General features: G+C 46.4%; 1 protein-coding gene across 6 annotated transcripts in view; it reads right to left on the minus strand.

Annotated features, from left to right (window-relative positions):
• Positions 1–17,916, minus strand: part of LOC135260066 (catenin alpha-2-like) — a 313,250-nt gene that overhangs the window by 53,046 nt on the left and 242,288 nt on the right. For all 6 annotated transcript variants that reach the window (XM_064345209.1, XM_064345208.1, XM_064345207.1 and 3 more), the window contains one exon: positions 160–240. In XM_064345209.1, the coding sequence (XP_064201279.1) occupies positions 160–240 (81 nt within the window). The remainder of the gene's footprint in view (positions 1–159; positions 241–17,916) is intronic.

The raw sequence follows: 17,916 nt of genomic DNA on the forward strand, positions 1-17,916 counted from the left end.
GGAATGTGACGCGGCCTCCAGGAGAATAGCAGCACTTGATAACTCTTCGTGGATCGGCACAGAATTAAGCATCGTGATGATCTCAATACCATCTGTACTGTTCGGACATTTTTACGACAGGGCACTTTAAAGGGTAGAGAGTGGGCGAAGGTGGCATACCTGTCGGCGCAGGTCCCGGGTTTTTTTGGTCATCTTGTCGATGGCGGCATTTAGCAGGTCGCCCCTCTCCTTCCTACCTGTCTGCAGGGGAACAGGAAACAGTTTCTGTCAGCACACCTCAGTTTACTGTCATCTACACCAGGTACTTCGTGCCAGATCAACACTCAGTTTACCTGTCATCTTACCACAGTCTCATGCCAAGATTCCACAACCTCGTTTACCTGTCCTCTTACCGTCTTCTGCAATTACACACCTCAGTTTACTGTCTCTAAACAGGTACTCGTGCCAAAATTCCACCTCAGTTCCTGCTTCTTACACACAGGTACCTTCGTGCCAAGATTCCACACACCTCAGTTTTACCTGTCTTCTTACACACAGGTACCTTCATGCCAAGATTCCACACACCTCAGTTTTACCAGTCCTCTTACACACTTATCTTCAGCCCAAGATTCAACACACCTCAGTTTTTCCTGTCCTCAGTTTTACCTCTCCTCTTACACACAGTTACATTCAGGCCAAGATACAAAACCCCCATTTCCGCTTCCATTTTGCTTATGAATCACACAGGAGAGGGAATGGAGGCAGCATTTAGCCGTCCTAAGCAATTTTTTTTTCTTGAAAGGAACAGTCAGTTCCGTTCCTTGAAAAGACCCTCCACATCCTCTCCATTAAACGCGCCTGTAGAATTGGAGGAACGAAGGACAGAACTTTCAAATACAGTCCCCACTTCCTCCCTCGTAAGTGTATGCAGTGCCGGCAGATAAAACAAATTCATCTTCCAATTGAAATTTTAATCAAATTAGGTTTCAGCTATAGGTCAGTCAGCCCCCCCCCCCCCCCCCCCCCCCCGCCTTTACTGTGGCTTTTTTTTTCATCCACGAATTGTTTCTGTCACAGTCAATCACTTTTAATTAAATGCTTCAAAAATGAAAGAGGCGAAACACCACAGGTAATGAAAGAGAAATGACGATGTGATGGAGGACTGGTTCCCCTGCTGAGCGGGCAGTCATGGTGTGAGCGGAGAGTAAGAAACATTCACATGAGTTGGTCTTGTAACCGGGAGGTCACAGGTTCGATTCCCAGGATAACGGACACGGCCAGGACACTGCCGTTGTACCCTTGGGCAAGGTACTCAACCTGCATTGCTTCAGTATATATCCAGCTGTATGAATGGATGCAATGTACATGTGAAAAGGTGTGTAAGTCGCTCTGGATAAGAGCGTGTGTTCACATGCTGTCCAGAACACAATGCTAACATAGCTACGGCTACAATGCCTCTTGGTGGACACTAAGAATGTCTCTGAAACAATACATTGCCACGGTGAATGTGACCCACTAAACCATAAAGTAAATACAGCCTAGATTTCCCACCACACACAGTGAAGCTAAGTCTCGGATATTACAAATAGTGTCATTTAAAACATGTTAAAAATTAATAAATAAAAACGTGGTGCATCACCAGCTGGCAATGCCCTGAGATTCACAGTTTAAGTTGTGGCATTTACGCCATGGCAACAAGAAATGCTTTCATCCGCATCATCGGAACCCTGCATGTGATATCTTTATCGGTGCTATGGTTATTCATTAGCACATTTTAAACGGATTTCCATCACTCGTCACTCTTCATTCCAACAGCTCTATTAGTCAGGCAAATCTATTGCGCTCTTAATCAGCTGAAAATAGAACTGATACATTTTTTTTTTTTTTTTTGCATAATACATTCGGAAGCCTCGCCGCACATGACACAGAAGCCACGTTAGCACCGGAATCTACCAGGTAGCAGTTCTGAGCTTGCTAAATAGGCCTGGTGGCAATGCTCATTATAATGCAAGCGTAAGGATGAACGGCAGGTTATTAGTTATTTTTCATGCTTTAACTCCGTTTTTTGTTTCTTCTCTCCAATCTGGAATGCTCCGGCAGTACCCGTCAGCCCAAGCCCTGCAACCATTTGCTGAAACACAGTTAAGGAGAATTCCAAATCCATCTTCGGGATGAGACGGTAAACTGAGGCTCAATGAGGTCATTAAAGGCCCCACGACACTCATTGCAGAGTAGGGGGCTCCCTGGTGTCCTGGCTTAATTCCCAACATGGCTCTCTCAACCTGCCACCTAATCATCCCCTGATTTATTTGACTAAAAAAAAATTGGTCTCTCCCTCTCCACCTAATGTGTGGTGAGCATTCTGGCGCAAAATGGCTGCCATGCATCACCGCGTTTGCGTATCTGCTTTTATCTTATTTAATCGTTTTTAATGTGTCGGGCAAAGAAGAGATGCCCATTCTCCCCAGCGGTTTCCGTTCTCAACTTACTGTAAAATAAGCTAAAGTGAGTGAGCCTTTTTCCAACCCATTTCTCCACTTTATCCTTCATCAAGCACTTTACTGAACAGCTTCAGGAAAAAAGACGTCTGAATAAATGAATTGTATGTTCGAAGCATGTAGCCTGCATGAGTCACTTTGGATAAACGAATCTACTAAATGATGACACGTTATATTTCACAATTGCTAAAGTGTCCATCGGCCAATGAGTACTCTTCACACGTGTGAGTCATTGACATTAATTAAGGAAACAATCTGAGCATGCATCTAAGGCATTATGAAATGCCATGAAGTGCCTCCGGTGATGAAAAGAGTTCAAACGATCACAGCCGCGGAGCTTCAGAAAGTGACATTTTGTCTCCACAATTTAATTTTCCACACACATGCTGCTGATCTACTTTAAAGCACAATTACATTAAATCCATAAATCGCTTAAGTGGGATTCAGTGATTTGCTGCCTTTCAGTGAGATGAAATGCAATGTAAAATAACCCATGACAGCTCTGGAACTGTGGGTATAATTTACACATGGAGGAGCAAAAGTGAACTTTGCAGGCAAAATTAAATACAAAACCTCTGTATGTTCCGCTTTGTACACCACTACTCGGTGCACCAATATCTGCTAGCAATAACAACATTTCAAGAAATAAATACAGGAGTTCACGCGGCCAGGCAAAATCAAGCTTGGTGTGCAAGACTGACATTAAATCTGACCAAAACTAGACTGACATTAAATCTGACCAAAACTAGACTGCTAAACGACCTAACAGACATTGCACTGCTTAAAAAACGATGTACCACTGTACACAGACATTGCACCTTAAAACCAACATATTCCATGGACAAAAACACAATTTTTTCTGAACCCCTTGTTACAGTGCATCCCTGATTTTTTTTAAAAATGTATATAATTATGTATACAATACACCCGTAACCCCCCCCCCCACCACCCAACCAAAAAAATAAAAACTTGGCCTATAATTTCTGCTGAACACATTATGGTTAACACAGCTTTGCACAACGCCTTTACCAAGCTGTTGACACCCTAATACTAACTACAACAATTAAATCCAACAACTACATACTACATCCAACCTCCCTTTCTTTGCATCAGTGCCTCCTAGCTTCAAACTTTCATTTTTTGAGCCAACAATCTGGACTGAGTCCCATGCACAGTACAGAGACCTCCTCACATCTGCTGACTGTGTCCCCTGATGTCCTTATTCTGTTAGATATGAGAGCAGCCTTTGATGCTGTCAGACATTATATCCCGCTCCAGAGCCTGCTGAGTGTAGTTGTTGTGTGAACTGCATTATACTGCCACCAATGGGAAGCACTTTATTACCCTCCCTGGCCGTACTTCTCACACAGCAGAAGTTACGCAGGGTGTCCCCCAGGGTTCTGTTCCGGGACCGCTGCACTTTATCTACATACTCCCTCTCGGACAGATCATACTTCACTTCAGTATGGATTTTTAGGGTTATGCTGATGTCACACAGATCTATACCAGCGCCAAGTCCCCCCATAACCTTCCCCTGACGCACATGAAAGCCCGTCTCAGTGCAATAAAACCCTGGATGGGAAAAAACCTTCTCAAACTAAACAGTGAGAAGACAGAGGGTAGTCTCATGGGCTCACAGTCCATTCTCAGTAAAGCTGGGAATGTTTCATTATCCGTTGCCACTGCTCTTTATTCTCCTCCTCCCTTGTCCACAATATTGGCGCTATCCTGAATTGCACTCTCTCTGTTCACCCCCGTATGAACAACATGGCTCATCTTCCTCTCCTGCACAACTATCATCCTGCCATTCAACTTTTCAGTTTCAGTCTCAACCCAGCTAACACTAAATGTTTTTTGAAAAGCACAATATAAATAAAACGTATTATTATTATTATTACTATTAGTATTATTATTATTAGAGGTAGCAGCAATAGAAGTCCTAGTAGTAGTAGCAGCAGCAGTAAATTTTGCAGAACTAATACATGCACTTCCTTTAATTGAAGCATTGCACATTACTTACATCATTTGTTGTTGCAACTGTTTTAATGGAACCGATCTGAACATGTTTAGTGAAAGGCACCAGCTGCTACAAATGCCATGGCTCGTAGGCTCTTACAAGCACCCCAACATCACCATCAGTCAAGCAAATTCAATTGAATTACGCACATACATAAAACTGAATTACGTTTGTATGTGTGTGGTGCTGTCCATGGCAAACTTGCAGTAAAGCTTGGATTTATGAATGTCAGGTTCTACAACACTAAATGTCAAGTTGCATGATCTTCAAGAAGACATCCTCACCTCGGTCACTCTCTCTCTCTATTGAGTCGGTGACTTTTTTCATGTATTTCTTTCAACCAAAAGAACTGCTGCTTTTTTTCTGTCATCCAGCTGACCCAACTCAATCACTGACAGTCGCTTTCTCGTGTTCAAACAGAATTGGAAAGTTCACCGTCTGGCATGAGAGCCACACAGTTAAATTCTGGAATGGAGAAACACAGTGGATCTTGCAGATGTGATTCAGTCTGACAGCTGCTCACAAGCCGTTGTGCACTGGCGGATATAATGACCTTGTGACACGATTTCTCAAATCCTGCCAGTGAGACATGAATACAAAATTATCACTCATACATTTATAGGGTAGTATCTATCCTGAAAATTAAAATGTGAGTAAAATGTCTTCGATCTTTCAGATCTTTTGTAGCTCTTGAATCACAAGAGACTCACATTCCCCATCTACTTGGAGATTTTTTTTGTGAGTTTCATGCATCCGTTATTTAAAAAAAGCTTTTTTTTAAAAAAAAAGATTCCAGAAGAAAAACAAGTAAATCCAACTCCCCAACTCTAGTAACATTCACGTATAAAAAGCCTATTTTTTTAATGCTAAAACCGGTGTGTGAATTGTTCTACTCAAGTGCGCATTTTCAAGATCGCCGTTCAATTTTAACGGAACGACCCCCCGTGGAGCCACTTCCTCTGCTGCTCAGTAATCTTATGAACAAACCAATTTATTTTTGTTCTGTGACACACACAAAAAAAAAACATATATTTTGTTGTTTCCTACGCTGAAAGATATACTAATCACAAGGAAGTACAATATATGGCCAAAATAGGACTGTTTTGCATGGTTTGGGCTTGGCCACTCATTTCCAGTGAAACAAAACATTCTAGATGATTCTGTGCTTCCAAGTTTGTGGCAATAGTTTTGGGAAGGCCCTTTCCTGTTTCAGCATGACCATGCCCCCGGGCACACAGCGAGGTCTATGTAGAAATATGTTTTTTCGAGAACAGTGTGGAAGAACTTGACTGGCCTGCACAGAGCCCTGACCTCAACCCCATTCAACACCTTTGGGATCAATTGCAAAGCCAGCTTGAGCCAGGCCTAATTGCCCAATCAGTGCTCGACCTCACTAATGCTCTTCTGGCTGAATGGAAGCAAATCCCTGCAGCAACGCTCCAACATCTAGCGCAAAGCCTTCCCAGAAGAGTGGAGCTTGTTATAGCAGCAACGGGTGGACCAAATCCATATAAATGGCCATAATTTTGGATGAGATGCTGGATGTCAGGGGTCCACAAACGTTTGGCCATGTAGTGCACCAACAAAGCATGAGACCCACACATGAACATAGCTGTTTGTTTACCTGCAAACCTGTGTCCACAGAATAGCCCTGTGTATCGAAGGCAGTGACCTTGGAGGAATCCCATAAAACATCCGCATGCAATAATCTATAAACCGTGTTTTACGATCCATTTTTTAAAAATCTCTTGAATTAACAACATGGAATGTTCAACTGATTTTTTTCTTTTTTCTTTTTCATAAACCTTCGAAAAAATTGTGCAGACACCCTTTAGGCCTGGTGCAACATATAAGTCACGGACACACAAACTAAGAATCACAAATCATAGCCAGGGTCCTGCGTAGTGCAAAAAGAGAATCTGGTATCAGCCCAGAACACCTGGCCTTTCTGTGTTTTTTATTTTTATTTTTTATTTATTTATTTTTTTTTACAAGCGACAGACTCCTACACCGTGGCAACAGAACGCTAAGAGGTGGAACATAAACGTGAATTACAGGGTTTGGTGTTCTCCATCAGCTGATTAAAGTCTAGCAGAGGGGCGACCGGACTGAAGAAAACCCTGATGGAGCAGAGTGTGATGTCCCCGTCCCCTCCTCTCCATCACCGCACACAGCACACCCGTGAGATTCGCGTCTGCCAAAGCGTCTCATAAATACCGCCACACGAACAGCGGCCGTTGTCAGCACCGCCGTCACGTCTCCCTGCGACTGCTCTCAATGAACCCAGTCATTGAAACGTGATCCTGTGCTTTCAGTTCTGCAAAACGGCTTCAGAAACAGCTGGTTAGCGGGGGCAGCTACGTCGCCACAGGCTAACGCATTTAGCCAGGCTACGCCGACACCTCCTTCGGGCCGCGAGTCACTCCTTCAGCACAGCGCCCTGCGGCAGGAGCTTTAATGTCCTGTAGTCACCGACGCCCTTACTTTCTGAACGACGTCTCGCGGGGACATCGTTCAAGCCAACCGCCTGCACACGTGCGGGGATAGTGCGTCTGTAGGCGGCTCTTGGGACGCGCTCGTACCGATAGCCTTGGTTTCGTCTCCGCTCTGAGGGCACGGTCAACGCGATCCAGACTTGGCTCCATTACCCAGCAGGCCTGGGAGACCCGTCTGGCCAGCTGGTCTGATAAACCACGGTCATGTGACTTTAGAATGTTGTGCAACATCCAAATATGTTTATTTAGAGCTCTGTGTGTGTGTGTGTGTGTGTGTGTGTGTGAGCGTGTGTGCATGTGTGTGTGTGTGAGAGAGAGAGAGAGTGTGTGTGTGTGTGTGTGTGTGTGTGTGAGAGAGAGAGAGTGTGTGTATGTGTGTGTGTACATGTTAGACAGAGAGAGAGAGAGAGAGAGAGAGAGACTAATAACTCAATATCAATACAACAGCAAGGAGACAATTTTTCATCTCACAAAGGATTCATCTCCTCATCAGATTATTGCGTTAAATAATATCCTTTCTGGCTCCGTGTGATTTCAATTACGAAAGAGAGGCACGATGACTCGGCACACAGCTTCAGGGTCCGTCTAAAAAATACGTTTCCATGTAAAAGCTGAAACGCGGAAAGGGACACCCATGTTGCTGGGAGACAAAATAGGTTTACAGTGGTTAATGGGGACTGTAATTAGATGCACGGACGGTTAATGCTGTTGTGGGGTACTGCTAATTTGATTTGATGGGTTATTGTTACACTGGACATAAGTGTCATATAAGCTATCATATTTTTGAAACTGAGATACAAGTAAGCAAGCATGGTAAGTAAGTAAATAAACAAATAAATTGTAGGAATTAAATGCTTCACCATTGAATTCCTCAAGCCTGCATTATTTGAGGTAGTATTTGCTTTTTTTTTTTTTAGCAGGGTGCAATGAGGTTCGTTAAAGTGAATATATGGTGTATTGAATTAGCATGTGATGCGAGTTTCTTGTCTTTCCTGTTTAGCAGTGTGTGTATGCTCCCAATATCACCTGCAGTAGGAAAGTGTTTCTTATGAGAAGCTGCCCACGCATGCAGCCATATGAAACATATTAAAGTTATGAGCAGCTATATTCATAGTTATACTATATAGTCATAGTATGACATATCTATTGCTAATGAAGACATAATTAAATCACTTAATATGAGCAAACTATTGTTACAGGGAAATTTATGTTTCACTGGTTCAATAGCAACACACACTACTTAACCTAAACTACACCAGCCTACACCAGTTTCCTTATTCATGACATGTTTGCCCCTGGCTAACATGACGACAAAATCACAAGGTTTTGCTGAGAGTAAAGAAATGGGGCAACACCAGTTAGGTTATACAGCTTTCAACTTTGCTAGTTGAAGTTTCTCTGTGTTCAACAAAACACAGGGGTAAAAAGTTAGTTAATGTGCCCATTAATCCAAATATAGGGTTCTGCCAAAAAAGAACTTTAGGTTTAAGAAAACAGAAGTCGGAATAGTTTACAAATAAATAAAGAAAATCCATTTACTTTAATTATCAGTATCAACACACAGGGGCCGGGCTTGTCAGCGCAGGCCTTAAAATGGGAATTACAAGCGATCAGAAACCATCTGTTTTGAGAGCTTTGCTCGAGGAAGAGAAGCGGTGGAGGGGTCTGCTGAAGTGCCACGCCGTGGCCAAAGCATCCTTCTCCACTGCTAGCCCCACGCTAACGGCTTCCGAGCTTCCGAGTGCTTGGAAAGCAAGCACGACTTTCCGCTGAATGTTTTCTCCGATGTCTGGCCCGTCACGCCCATATCTCTCCCGCTCCGACAGGACTGTCCTTCCCAGCATTATTTATGGCAGGAACTCACATACTGTTTATAGAACAAAATAGGAAAACAAACAACAACAAAAAAAAGTCTAGTCTTAAATAAAACTGAAGCCTGCTCTAGGTACAGCAGATGCTTAGGTAAGTTTTTTTTTCATATGCATATGGGGAAATTATGCTCATTACAAAAAGCATAAATCACTTGCCACACAATGTATGTTAAATCAGTTACTGTAGGTAAATAATTTGCCACTTTTGGTTTAAATTTTTAACATTGTTTGTGTATGTGTGCATTTACACGTGTGTGTGCGTGTGTGTGCGTGTGTGTGCGTGTGTGCATCTACAGGTGCGTGCGTGTGTGTGTTCTTGTTTGTGAGTGCATGCTTTGTGCGTGTGTGTGTGCGTGTGTGTCCGAGCGTGTGTGTGTGTGTGTCTGTACGGGTGTGTGTCCGAGCGTGTGTGTGTGTGTATGTGTTTTGTGTGTACACGCGTGCAGGCACGGTTGTGTGTGAGTGTGTGTGTGCGGATGAGTGCGGGGGTCGAAGTGAAAATGGAAAATGCAGCACATTGCGTTTCTCCCAGCATTCTGATACCTTCGGAGGCGGGAAAGGGGGGGGTTGGGGGGGGGGTGTAAGTTGACAGGTGGATCTGCACAAGACGCAACACGGGGGGAAAGTTATTAAGCAAATACAGAACAATCCATTCTGGGGCGGGAGGCAGGGGGCGGGGGGCGGGGGGAAGGTCAAGGCCACCGCGGCGGTTCGGCGGATGCCTGCTCTGCATGGCGAGAGGCGGGAGAGCTCACAGGTAGCGGGGGGGGGGGGGGGGTCAGGAACACACCCCCCCCCAACCCCCGCCGCCGTCTCGCTCCGCCCCAATTCATCACGCGCACCGACCGACCGGCCGGCTATTTTAGGCAACACTCTGTCTTTACACACCGTGGGTGCCAGAGGCATGAGCATTGGAGGGGAATGGAGAGAGGGAGAGAGAGATAGAAAAAAAAGAAAGAGATTCCATTCGGGGGCCAGTGCTATCAGACGCGAAGCGGAGCCCATGGACTCCCTCATTAGTATGACACCGGCTTCCCTGCAGCAGGAGAGGAAATGAGACAGGGGCCCGGGGCAGACGGACGCGTGTACACGCGTGTGCGCCGCGCCGTGGAAAATAAAAGCACATGTACCAGTTCAGCTGCTTCGGCAAAGGCAGCCCCTGGACTAGAGGGTTTATGATCTGCTCCTAATGCAGAGACGCAGGCACCTCTCTCTCTTCTCTTTCTCTCACGCTCTCTTTCTACCTTTCTGTCTTTCTGTGTGTGTCTCTCTGTCCCTCTCCCTCTCTCATGCTGGGTCGGTCTCTCTCTCCCTCTCTCTGTGTCTCCCTGTCTCTCTCTCACCCTCTCCCTCCCACTAACTCTCTGTCTCGCTCTCTCTCTTTCTGTCTCTGACTCTCTCTCCTTATCTTTCTGTGTCTCTCTCTCTCTCCCTCCTTGTCTTTCTGTCTCTCTCTCTCTCTCTCCTTGTCTTTCTGTGTGCCTCTGTCTCAGTTTCTCTCTCTTTCCCTGTCTCTCTCTCCCTCACTCCCTCTCTCATCTCATTCCAGTTTATTTATTTTATATATCAGAAGGAGGGATCTGCAGTGGAAGGCACTGAGAAATTACCATTCACGCCCACGGGCCCCAAGGAGATATCACTCTCCCCACTCAGTCAGACAAATCGGATCTGCGCGTCCATTAGTCTGCGGCCATACCTGACCCCCACGGGGAGGGGGGGCCCAACCCTTCGGCGGGTTTAGAGACAGATACCTGTCCCCCACGGAGGGGCCCAACCCTTCAGCGGGTTTAGAGACAGATACCTGTCCCCCACGGGGCCGGGCCCAACCCGTCGGCGGGTTTAGAAGCGGATACCTGACCCCCATGGGGGAGCCCAAGCCTTCGGCGGGTATTCATACGGATTGGCCCCCTGGCCCCCCAGCCCCCGACCCACCCAGCCCTGGCAGCCCCCCAGCCCCCGACCCACCCAGCCCCCTGGCCCCCGAGCCCCCCTTCCCTCACGAGCGCGACACGACAACGGCAAACAGACCGCCTAGCCGCAGTAGGCCCGGGACCGGCGCGCGACCCGCCCGGATCGGAAAGTCCCGGTTCCCCGGTGAGCACCGGCGGCAGTCCCCCCGGCAACCGAACGGAATTCTCTGACCAGTCAGCGTCGCCGTTAAAAGCCCGCGTAGGATTTAAAAAAGCAGCGGTGCGCACGGGGGGGGGGTTGGGGGGTTGGGGGGTAATGGGTACGGCTATCGCCCGTCCCGGCCCGCTACCGCTCCCTCAGAGCGTCTGTGAGGCACGCGTCCGTAGCGCCGGCAACGTCTCCAGGAGGGGGCGGGCGGAGGCGCGAGACGTAATTGCACGGCGACACACTGACAGGCGCGCATTCCTCACGCCCAGACTGAGCTGCGTGTGTGTTTAAGCGGTTAGGGGGGTTTACGCGCTGTGCTGTGGGCCGGCCCCGCCTGTCAGGCTCCCCAGGGCGCAGCGCCACTTCCTGAGCAGGCAGAGATATACGCGCACACACCTCAGGGCACATGGACCACACAACCTCAAATCAAATCACCCAAACTCAGTGTCTACAGAGGTGGACGAAGGGTTTCTCGGTCAGGTCGGGGCTCAAGTAAAGATCGGTTAATGGCAGCGACCAAGCCGTCAGTGCCTGCCGTGACCCAGGAATGGGGTGGGTTCAGTGCACACCAAAGACACCAAAGACTTACTAAGCCTACTTTTGTGCGTAGTTTTTGATGCAGATATAATGGATTCTGCCCCAGAAACATGCGTCTTATGTATCAAAGAGGCACACAGGTCACGGCTGGCAAAGCGCATTAATGCACTCGCTGTCCTTCGGAAAACCGTCAGTTCATCGACGCGAAATGTGTGGACAGGACAGAAACACAACACGGGAACGAGTCAAACTGCCTTCTAACGAGCTCACACACGGGCTGATTCTGTGGAGGATTATGGGAATGAAGGCGATGTTTATCCGCCAACCAGTCAGCGGCGAGATTAAAGGCAGACGTCGACGGGGAAGAGCAAACACGTGTTTTTACGCAGTCTCTGCATGGGGCTCCCATATTTAAAAAAAAAACACACTTGGAGCCATACGTCCCATTATTCCAATGATTTCAAGCTGAATGACTTCAAAGAGAACAATTTAGCTGCACTGGTAGAATCATTATCTCTCTCACTGCCCCCCCCCCCCCCAGCTCCAGGTCTGAGGCGGCCATCCAATCACAGCGCACTGCAAACAGCTCACAGACAGTAACTATGATTTGTGAGCAAATTACGTTCTTTAAATCCATTATCCTCTTTTTATTTTTTTGCACATTATTAACCCATTACAAGGGTTATAATCAAATAAGTAGGGTTTTCAACACGTGGATTATCCTTTCTGAACAACATAGCGGTGGAAATTTCAAAAAGGCTTGTTTCTATAGCAGCACTTGTCTCAATGATTCCACTGCCCTTGTTCAATATCACATTCCTCATTAGTGCCATTGACTTCACCATATAATGAACCAGGCATTTAGAAAACGTTCATTTTGAAGAGTTGCATTTATAAGCGCATTAAGGCCCAGTAATATTTTTGTCAGCACTTGAAGATTTGTCTTTTATGCTTTACCAGCAGTACATTAAATAACCCATATTAACAAAGTCATGCAAATTGCAAGCTTTTATTTTATTGAACACATGAATCATCCAGGTAAATGTCTTCAGGTAAATGTCTTGGTATGTTTAGTGCAGGGCTATTTGATTGTGGTAGACCTGCTTAACACCACCTGAACATGTTATGGGTTCAAAACATTTTTCTTGTATACACCTCTCATTGCAATAAAGTATTTTTAATATATGTCTCATCGAAGACCAACACTATAGAACATCATTACAGCATGAAAGGAGCTCCTTCACAAAAGTAATTTTACATTCTAGCACTATAAGCATCTTTAATAACCTGGATACAGAACTGAGCTGTACGTGTCAGTTGAGATTTGTCCTTTGAATTACAGCAAAAAGAAGCTTTACACCATTTCTTCAAAACTTCTGTTCGCCGAGTTATCTATAGCTATAACTGAACTCACCAAACTGTGTTCATATATTAAAAAAAACCTTTAAATAAAAAAAAATGTTTGTCTAAGTAAAGGACAAATATAGATTAAACCCAGGTTTCAATGTTTGACTAGAGGCTGTGCTTTTTTTTTCTTTCAATGTTATGTTAACTAAATTGCTTTCCCACTGAAACTCTTCCTCCTTTGGATCTTCTGTGCTGAGTGGAAAAGGCTTTTCTTCCTTTGAGGATGGCCCAAAGCCAGCCGGCCGGCCTCCCCGGTCAACCGCGTGGGGGGTGCGGGGGTGGGGGCAGGGAGGGGGGGGGGCTCGTGCCAGAAAACGCAAATGGGGCACCACCATCGACTAGTCGGAGAGGGCCTGTTCCGTCGAGACCTGCCACCCGGGAGGTCAGCGACTACACGGAGAACACGTCTTAATTAATAGCGGAGCCCCCCAGAGGACGGGAGAATGGAAGCTTGTTCAGATAAAGTACAGCAGGTCTGTCCTTTGGGGAGGGGGAGCTGGGGAAGGCGGGGGGGGGGGGGCGGGCTGGGGGCAAAATACATATACCCAGAAATAATGAAAGCTAGTTGTCGATCTAGCATTCTGAGAGAAGAGAAAAAAGAGAGAGAGAGAGAGAAAAAAACTCAAATTCCTGTCCATTGTTTTTTTTTTCCCCCCCTTCTCGAAAACATCCTGCTGGGAGGTTTATCTCCTTGTTAGAGGAATTCCAATTCAGACAGCTGGAGAAAGAGCATGTTTAATTTACATATGACTTCCTCCTGATAGTCTGTGGTCTCGTCTAAAAGACCCGAGGAAATATTTTTTTGACACTCCAGTAGCGCCAATTCATTTGCGAATGCAACGCTAAGTGAAATTGAGCGTGTGCGTGGCCTGACACGCCATATTTGCGTTGCACATTAAAGAGACCTTTCCATTTAAAAAAAAAAAAAAAAGCGGATTCCATACCAGGAGGCCATTTTGTGGAGGTAAAACAGGCAGCAGGCGCAGTGAAACACGCCGCTGCTCGTGGGTAAATTAATGACCAAATCAATGACTCGGAGCGATTTGATCAAGAGCGGTGGTGGCGGAACGCACATCCACAGTCCTCATATAAGGGCAGGAGCTGGACGGAGCATCAACATCAAAGCCTACTGTAAGTCAAGCTGGGGCGGCAGCGTAGCATAACGGGTAAGGACCTGGTCTCATAACCTCAAGGTCACAGGTTCGATTCCCAAGGAGGACACTTGAGCAAGGTTCTTACTGTAACCTGCACTGCCATTGTACCCTTGAGCAACGTACTTAACCTGCATTGCTTCAGTACATATCCAGCTGCATGAATGGATGCAACAGTCCGTAGACCGCACACACGCCTTCCATTAAATACCTTCATGTACCAAGATGAGAGTCTCACCAGGCACATGGTGAGACGTGCAGTGTGTGGACTGTTGTTGCTCGACTTGTCAAATCACTTCGAACGCACAAAATCCTGGAGTGGATATGAAAATTGCTAGCGCGCTAACAAGTAGGAGTCATTCCGCCAGAACGCAGGACAGGGAGCATCGCTAAAAGGATACTTTCGTCCCTTGCGAATCTCAGCACCACCTTTCTAATACACAGGCTTTTGACAAGCAGAGAATGATCCCGGCACGGTATGGATGTGTGAAAAGTGTGAATAATGGAAAAAGCACAAGGGCACCATAAGAGCAATGTCTGACCATAAGAGGTATTTAAAAAAAACAGCCTTAGCCTTGTACTCAAAAAAGAAGTCCTTTTGGAGCTGCAACTGAGTCCTCTGACAGAGACCGACATGCACTAGGCAGCAAATTAAAATAATCAAAACAAGATCAATAGGAACATAAAATATTTGGATTTCAGGCCTCTCTGATGAAATGCATGCATGTTCAATAAAAAAAAAAAGACTACCCAACAAAAAATGCTCTCACAATGTTCCTGCCACGCACTGACAACAGAACATTTTGTGTTTGCTGGGTAACAACAGGTCACCTAACTTTGTTCCTTACTTGGAAACACAAGAGCACAACATGTAGGAACCTGTATGTTCTCCAGAAAAGATCTGCAAGAGAGTGGTCAATGTGTGAAATAGCCTGCCAGGTCACGTAGGAGAGGCACTCTGGGGATTCTCAAGACTAGGCTTGAGACGGTGTTAGATACTATCTAGTCTGTAGGTATTCAGAGCACTAGGTACAATTTAGTCAGGAAAATTGCAAGTACTGTTGCGCTGAATGGCCTGTTCTTGTCATTATGTTATGTTATATTAGGTTATGTTATGTAATGTTTGCAACAGGTGAATGGCAGGCAATACAATAACGAAGACACTAGAAGACTTTAACCATGAAACCAATGCAATTAAGGTCCACGTGTCGCAAGTTGACGGAAAAGAGTTCATTTGAGCATGTAAGTGGTCTATTGTAGCAGTAGTAGCTATTGTGGAGGGTGAGGGTGGGTGGGGTGAGGGGGTGAGGGTGTGTGAGCGGGTGAGGGGTGGTGGGGGTGAGGGGTGGGGTGGTGCAGTGGGTGCGAGGTGGGTGTGGGTGAGCGATGGTGGGTGTGGTGGGGGGTGGGTGGGGTGGTGAGGGGGTGTGGGTGAGGGGGGTCGGTGAGGGGGTGAGGAGGGGGGGGTGCGGACCGCACGACTGGGAATGTAAGTGGCCTGGTTGGGTGTGAATGTGTCCCCTTCAGCACTGCGCTCTCTGATTGGGTCCAGCGTCCCGCGGGCACGTTCTGCCTCTCGCCACTCAGGTTCGGCCCGTCCCAGCAGGCCGCTTGTTAGCACACCGCACAGTTCAGGCCCTCAATGCGCTCAATTAGGTCTGCTTCGCGCCGGGATGGAGGGGGGGGGGGGCGTCGCTGCGCAGGGTACGCACACCCCCTGACTTTTCCACGCCACTGCATCTCGCATAGAATTGAGCCCCAGGGCTCACGTAGTGAACAGAGAGCCGTCCCCCCCCCCCCCCCCCCCCCCCCCCCGACTCCCCTGTCAATCATGCATGGCTGCATATTAATGAGGACCGTTATCAGAGAAGCTCACGGAATATCTGCCTCAGAAAGTTCCGATTCGGTTAGCAGCAGGTGACTGAAGCAGGCAGCCATTTTAGGAGATAGTGTATAGGAACCCCCCCACCGCCCCACCACACACACACACACACACACACTCACAATACACACACACACATGCACACAGCCACACACACACACACAGAATTACTGGCACCATTGGTAAAGATAAGCAAAAAATAAAAAATAAATAAGGCTTTGAAAAAAATGCCTTTGTTGTTTATCAGCTTGATCTTACACTCACAATGTAAGAGAAATCTAGCCTTGCACAAAGCAAAGAAATGGATATGTGGAAGAGATTTGTGTGTGTGTGTGTGTGTGTGTGTATGTGCATGCGCGTGTGTGTGTGTGTGTGCACGTGTGTGTGTGTGTGCGTGTGCGCATGTCTGTGTGTGTATGAGTGTGTGCGTGTGTGTGTGTGTGTGTGTGTATGAGTGTGTGTGTTTCCTGTTATAGTGTGCATGAACAGCCGTCTCTGCTGTTCTGGCTGCGGTGTGGCACACAGCAGATGCACTCACAGCTGATAGAGACGTTATCTAACAGCTTTCCACAGTCTCTGCACTTCAGCTACCACCAGCTCTCATTCTCAAAATGAATCAAAGGTTCATCAGTGTGGCTGGAGAGAGCCTGCTACCGTTCACTCCTGTTCTGTTAAAAGAAAAACTTTGGGTCTGAAACAGCAGTCACGTATGACAAAAAGAAAGAAAAGAAATGTTGAAGAAATTTGCCATTGTGTCATAGATTGGTCAGGTGTTAAGTTCAGATTTCCAGTGCAATGTGTTGAAAACCCTCTTCATGTAATAGCCGTGATTTTTTTTTTTAAATTTAATTGTAAACATTAATCAGCGCATTCAGTAAGAGACAGAGAACAGAACAAAAGAGCTCACGGAGCAAGGCATGACTGTGCAATGCTGATCTGCATGAAAGATGTTTTTAAAAATCTCTGTGGAATCACAGAAAAAGAGGCAACCCTTTCCATCCCCCAAGTGACCCTGATACACCGATGGACGGATCTAGCCGTCATCGGCTGGGAGACGCTGGTCATGACTGGGGCTACAGCGTTGTCATGACCAAAACATAAGTTGCTTGTTTAGTTTTAAAAGGGTGGAAAGAGCAGGCCCAAGATTCCCAGAGGGTACGGCTGCCTAACGCTTATAACCACGGAAACAACATCTCATATTCTGACGGAACATTCCAGCTATATTTATTTTTCAAACAAAATATTCTTCCACATCAACTACATTTAATTTATGGATAGCTGTAGAGGTGAATGATCATATTCCCCACATTTTGCATTATATGTGTGAGGGAAAACATTTTTTCTGGTAACTATTCTTTTGAAACATGTCCTGGGTTGGGATCTTTAATTGCGTTAAGACCTTGGATTAACGACTAATGCAAAGTGCTCCATCACTCTTTCTACTTGTCTAGACAGAAGAGCGCCTCGTACTGGCAAGCCAACACTTCCAGCAGTAACTTAGTTTTCCATAAAGACTCCCGTTCAAGTACTAACTAAGCCCACACCTGCTTAGCTTCAGTGGTTTGTCACGGGAAGGGTACAAGGTGGTATGAATACTGGTTACAAGTCTCTCCATTTCCTTGTGCCGATTTTGAATCTATTCTCTAATAGCGCTGAAAAGCACACGCCTACACGTTATTTGAGCTGCTGGAAGGCACAGACAGAAATGATCCGGGGGGAAATTCAAGTGGGGGCGAGATGGCTCGCGGTGTGTGATGCGGATGCGCGTGCGATGCGTGTGTGATGCGTGTGCGATGTGTGTGTGCGATGTGTGTTTGATGCGTGTGTGTGTGTGTTTGATGCATGTGCGATGTGCGTGCGATGCGTGTGTGATGCATGTTCTATGCATGTGCGATGCGTGTCTTATGTGCGCGTGCAATGCGTGTGTGTGATGCATGTGCGATGCGTGTGCAATGCGTGTG

This window comes from Anguilla rostrata, chromosome 7 (assembly GCF_018555375.3).
Source record: "Anguilla rostrata isolate EN2019 chromosome 7, ASM1855537v3, whole genome shotgun sequence".
Classification (NCBI taxonomy): domain Eukaryota; kingdom Metazoa; phylum Chordata; class Actinopteri; order Anguilliformes; family Anguillidae; genus Anguilla; species Anguilla rostrata.